At 41.2% G+C, this 6,000-nt stretch overlaps 1 protein-coding gene across 1 annotated transcript in view; it reads right to left on the minus strand.

Annotated features, from left to right (window-relative positions):
* The window catches only part of plxna3 (plexin A3), a 202,152-nt gene that overhangs the window by 24,970 nt on the left and 171,182 nt on the right, over positions 1 to 6,000 (minus strand). The window contains exons 13-18 of the mRNA XM_048210619.1: positions 5,734 to 5,882; positions 5,310 to 5,430; positions 3,839 to 3,975; positions 917 to 1,084; positions 496 to 589; positions 146 to 385 (exon numbers count right to left, since the gene is read on the minus strand). Of these exons, the coding sequence (XP_048066576.1) occupies positions 146 to 385; positions 496 to 589; positions 917 to 1,084; positions 3,839 to 3,975; positions 5,310 to 5,430; positions 5,734 to 5,882 (909 nt within the window). The remainder of the gene's footprint in view (positions 1 to 145; positions 386 to 495; positions 590 to 916; positions 1,085 to 3,838; positions 3,976 to 5,309; positions 5,431 to 5,733; positions 5,883 to 6,000) is intronic.

Here is a 6,000-nt window from a genome sequence, read left to right on the forward strand (position 1 = left end):
AAATATTTATTTCTAATTTTTATTATGCATAAAAAAAAAAAAAAGATTCCAAAGCGAAATATGACTGGGGCATTGTATTCACACAAATACAAATTGGGAAAAATGTCAATTAGGGACGATGATGAGATTATGACAAAGGTCATGCCTTCAAGATGATGGGTGATCCTGGTTTGACCTCCAGAATCCCAGCATTCCCAAGAGGGTCAAAGGTCGGGTTAGGATAGTACGTGAAAGGAGTTCCATTGAGGGTAAGGAGGGCGGATACATGGTCGAGGATGAAGCCGAACTCATCTGGGTGAACTCCACTCTCTGGAGCCTGGCGTTTGGTGTAGATGATGCCCGGAGCCAAGCATGTCATCACAGAGTCATTCACCACCATACAAACCTGCGGAGGAACATCCAGACATTATGTAGCGGAAGCAGTATCACAAACAACAGGCTGTCCGTAATGATGGTGGGGGCAGAGAGGAGAAGGACAGCTGGTGGGGAACTCACGTTTGTGGTCTCCACTCCTCCATATTTGGCTCTGACTTTGGGTTCCTGAATGGTTAGCAGATTGGTTCCTGTGACCGTGAGGGTGGTGCTGCCACTATCAGAACAAACAAGCAATACTCATATATCAAATTGAGTAACTCTGCATGCATGCATGACTGTGGCTCTGATGCTAGTAAGCTCCCTAACTAGTCAGAATTTAAGCTGTTAATTAGTAGTTAGACTACTGATTCATTGGCATATGCTAATTCTTTACTGGAAATTGTGAGTTTCTGTTCTGTGAGTGTTTCAGTTAATCCATTTATGAGATTCTATTAGGAATGGCGTTTTTGAAGTTAGCAAGACATATTAGCCTTATGTAGACAGCAGACAGTGAGGGTTTGGAACAGAGCCATCGAGTGTGTGTGAGATTGTGTTAACGTACTTGATAATGCTCCAGTTGGGCTCGACGCTGGAAATGGTTGGATCTTCGGTGTAAATGTAACGTGTATCGCTGGTGACCTCTGCCTTGTCGATGAACAGCTTGACAGAGGAAGCCCCAGAGCCTGACGCTGATGGTGGCGTCACACACACTATCTCACGCACTGTTCTCCTGTCAGAACAAAACATTGAGGTAAAATTATACAAAACCAGAAATATTTGAAGAAATGTTCATAATTTTGTCCATTATTATTTACAAATTTTAAAAATAAATCAAAACCCAACTGCATAAATGGCTTAAACAAGCCTACAGTGGTCTTGGCTGGCTTTAAGATGGTTCATTTGGTTGGCCAGGATGGCCAAACCGGTGATTAGCTGGTCAGCCATCTGGTCTCCCAGTTGAAATGTGCCCAAATCCCCTCTAAACCCATCAAAACAGACCAGACTAACCAACATGACCAGGTCAACTACCTTATATTTAAGGGTTAAGCTGTTTTTAGCAGGTTGAAAAGACCTCTAATGTGTTTTGGATGCTGGGCTGGACTTCTTTGGTCAACCAGCTTCACCAGCTGAGTTTTGTTGGTGAATAACATGGCTAGACCAGCATAAACCGGTTTAGACTAGAATAGAAATACATGCCGGTCTTTTTAGTAAGGTAATTGCTTTCAGATCAATAAATAAACAAATAAACAAATAAATAATAAATAAATATTCATCAAAAATTATAATTAAATAAAAAAATAAAAAAATATATAATTTATTTATTTAATAGCTGAAATGAAATTAGATTTTGAAAATTTATATTTATTTATATACAGTGGGTACGGAAAGTATTCAGACCCCCTTACATTTTTCACTCTTTGTTATATTGCAGCCATTTGCTAAAATCATTTAAGTTCATTTTTTTCCTCAATGTACACACAGCACCCCATATTGACAGAAAAACACAGAATTGTTGACATTTGTGCAGATTTATTAAAAAAGAAAAACTGAAATATCACATGGTCCTAAGTATTCTGACCCTTTGCTGTGACACTCATATATTTAACTCAGGTGCTGTCCATTTCTTCTGATCATCCTTGAGATGGTTCTACACCGTCATTTGAGTCCAGCTGTGTTTGATTATACTGATCGGACTTGATTAGGAAAGCCACACACCTGTCTATATAAGACCTTACAGCTCACAGTGCATGTCAGAGCAAATGAGAATCATGAGGTCAAAGGAACTGCCTGAAGAGCTCAGAGACAGAATTGTGGCAAGGCACAGATCTGGCCAAGGTTACAAAAAATTTCTGCTGCACTTAAGGTTCCTAAGAGCACAGTGGCCTCCATAATCCTTAAATGGAAGACGTTTGGGACGACCAGAACCCTTCCTAGAGCTGGCCGTCCGGCCAAACTGAGCTATCGGGGGAGAAGAGCCTTGGTGAGAGAGGTAAAGAAGAACCCAAAGATCACTGTGGCTGAGCTCCAGAGATGCAGTCGGGAGATGGGAGAAAGTTGTAGAAAGTCAACCATCACTGCAGCCCTCCACCAGTTGGGGCTTTATGGCAGAGTGGCCCGACTGAAGTCTCTCCTCAGTGCAAGACTCATGAAAGCCTGCATGGAGTTTGCTAAAAAACAGCTGAAGGACTCCAAGACGGTGAGAAATAAGATTCTCTGGTCTGATGAGACCAAGAACTTTTTGGCCTTAATTCTAAGCGGTATGTGTGGAGAAAACCAGGCACTGCTCATCACCTGTCCAATACTGTCCCAACAGTGAAGCATGGTGGTGGCAGCATCATGCTGTGGGGGTGTTTTTCAGCTGCAGGGACAGGACGACTGGTTGCAATCGAGGGAAAGATGAATGCGGCCAAGTACAGGGATATCCTGGACGAAAACCTTCTCCAGAGTGCTCACGACCTCAGACTGGGCCGAAGGTTTACCTTCCAACAAGACAATGACCCTAAGCACACAGCTAAAATAACGAAGGAGTGGCTTCACAACAACTCCGTGACTGTTCTTGAATGGCCCAGCCAGAGCCCTGACTTAAACCCAATTGAGCATCTCTGGAGAGACCTAAAAATGGCTGTCCACCAACGTTTACCATCCAACCTGACAGAACTGGAGAGGATCTGCAAGGAGGAATGGCAGAGGATCCCCAAATCCAGGTGTGAAAAACTTGTTGCATCTTTCTCAAAAAGACTCATGGCTGTATTAGATCAAAAAGGTGCTTCTACTAAATACTGAGCAAAGGGTCTGAATACTTAGGACCATGTGATATTTCAGTTTTTCTTTTTTAATAAATCTGCAAAAATGTCAACAATTCTGTGTTTTTTCTGTCAATATGGGGTGCTGTGTGTACATTAATGAGGAAAAAAATGAACTTAAATGATTTTAGCAAATGGCTGCAATATAACAAAGAGTGAAACATTTAAGGGGGTCTGAATACTTTCCGTACCCACTGTATATATTTGTGTGTGTGTGTATAATATATATATATATATATATATTTTTTTTTTTATATATATATATTTTTACTTTATTACGTTTTATTTTTTAATGTATTTTTCTAAACTTTTTTATTTATGGTTTCTCTACCAGCAAGAAAACATTGCTAGACCAGCCTAAACCAGTCTAGACTAACATGGAAATACATGCTAGTCTTTTCAGCCAGGAACTGACAACATTATATAATTTAAGTCTTCAGCGCTGATGTTACAGCAGTTTAATCACCACACAGTTCACTAACAATCAGAACTAGTAATGCATCATGTTTCTTGGCACATGAGGATGTATTTGAGGACAGCCATACACGCTCATTTGATTTCATGTGGAAATGACACATTTCGCTTCCTCCGAAGTCCAACTGCATCCCGCAGATGTCGCGGGACACAGATGTGATCCGTGCTGGAAGATCCGGTTAAGAGCTGACAGAAAAGCTGCTCACCTGACAAACAGACACTCTTCCTGGGCCAAAAGCACGGTCACTGCGCTCCCGGCGTCCAGATGTCGGCCTGAGATAGTCAGCCTGGTCCCGCCGGACACGGGTCCTTTCTCCGGCCGCACCCGGTTGAAACTCGGAGTCTAGAGGGACGAGAGAAATGGAGGTAACTTCCGAACAGATGGAGCTTGCTGCAGCGTGATACAGACGCTCAAGCGTGCACTTGTTTTCCCCATTCTGGTACTACACAAAAAGATTACACTCATCACTGTAATAGAAATGTCCTGTTTGCTCTCGCTCCGTGCAGGGCTCGTTTGTTTCGGCGCAGGACCTGTCAGGCGCTTCTGCAGCGCCGTCCTCTCGCAGTAATTAGTTGCATACCTGTGTAATTGGTCGGAGTGCGTGTTTTCATTTGCTTTACCCTTCTGCACGACTGAAGCTGCCTGGACGCTATTGATTAGATGTTGAGGGAATCCAGGCAGGGTCATCCATTTATATACGTGTGAGTGTGTGTATGTGTGTGTACGTACAGCTCCTAGGCTCGGGATAATAGACTAATGCCGTATTCCTGCTGGGCACCACTTAAAACTCAGCAGGGAAGAGGGGGTAATTGTGTCATTCTTTACATCCCCCTTTCCCTTCAACTACATTATCACATGGGCTCCACCAGTTGATTTGATTGGCTAACAGGATGTAGGAAAGGGGAATCCTAACGATTCATCGGTTTCAAGTGCAAAATCGGATTGGCTGAGTCTCAAAGGATGGATACGTATTGATTAGCTGCTCTTAAATCACCACAAACAAAATGTTAGCAGCGATAAGGGAATCAATACAAAAAGAATGATTAAAATATAACGGCTACGTCCAAAATCGAAGGCGGTTGCCTTGCTGGCTAGTCAGGTGGAGTTCTGTGTATGAAGCCACCTGGAAAATGCTTTAAAAGCAGTTTAATATTTAATATTCTAGAACAAATTTGAGTTTTTAATAATTAAAATGCTTATTTTTTTTTTATCAAAAATGGATCATAAATTGAATAAAAAAGAAAAAAGTAAAAAAATAAATTAGCTATATATATATATATATATATATATATATATATATATATATATATATATATATATATATATATATATATATATTGTTTCAACATCTAATTCCATTTCAGCAAAGAAATAGGAACATTAATAATTTAATATTCATTACAAATAAATAAATAAAAAGTTTTTTTTTTAATTTTAAGTTTTTTCCCCCCAACTTTTTAATTCCATTTCAACTAAGAAATAAGCACTGTTTTAATTAAATAAAAAATGGACATTAACCAACTTTTTCCAACCACTACAGTATTTATTCTGTCAACCAATCACTGAACAGCACACACAGGATTTGCCTTGATGTCTTCCACCCTTCATATACTGCCTTATAAGACAATATTTTTCATCAGACACAGCCAATATGTCTTAAAAAGTAGAGGTCGTACCACAAAAGAGTACGTCTGAGACGATTGGGTACGATACTCGGCACTGCAGTCACCGATACACAGCTCCACCGGACCACCAGGGGGACTCGACATCAGAGATTCTTCCATATCACACACAATCCTGCAGGTCAAGAACAAACACAGAAATCACTCCTGTACAAAACACTGTCCACACATGTTATTAACTCATTCAAATTAAAGGTGCAGTAAGCGATTTCTAAGAAACGTTGTTGAAAGTGGATCGGACCGAGCACCACAACACACCTGTCAATCAACCAATCAGCAATGAAGGGTGGGGGTGTGTTTGTTTGGGTTGATCTCAAAAATCAACAGTGTTTCTCAGAAATCACTTACTGCACCTTTAACTAGCAACATGAAAAGTATGAAGCTGAATTTGCAGTGTATAATATTTTATATAACCCACCTCTCAGCGCTGATGTATTCAGAACCAGCAGGGTTGCATCGAACTCCCGCCACACGCACATGTGTGATCTCTCGAACCTGCAGCCCCAGATTCTCTCCTTCGATGGTCACGCGTGTGCCGCCCTCCTTCGGTCCCGTCAGTGGACGGATCTGTGGCGACAGAGATGACAGCTTCTCATTGGAGGATGTAAAAGCAGCAAATTCTAAGAGCTGTAAAGGTCACTGCTCTGATAGATGCAGTCTGGGATATCTGCCATGCAGGATTGTG

Source organism: Megalobrama amblycephala, linkage group LG12, assembly GCF_018812025.1.
Source record: "Megalobrama amblycephala isolate DHTTF-2021 linkage group LG12, ASM1881202v1, whole genome shotgun sequence".
Classification (NCBI taxonomy): domain Eukaryota; kingdom Metazoa; phylum Chordata; class Actinopteri; order Cypriniformes; family Xenocyprididae; genus Megalobrama; species Megalobrama amblycephala.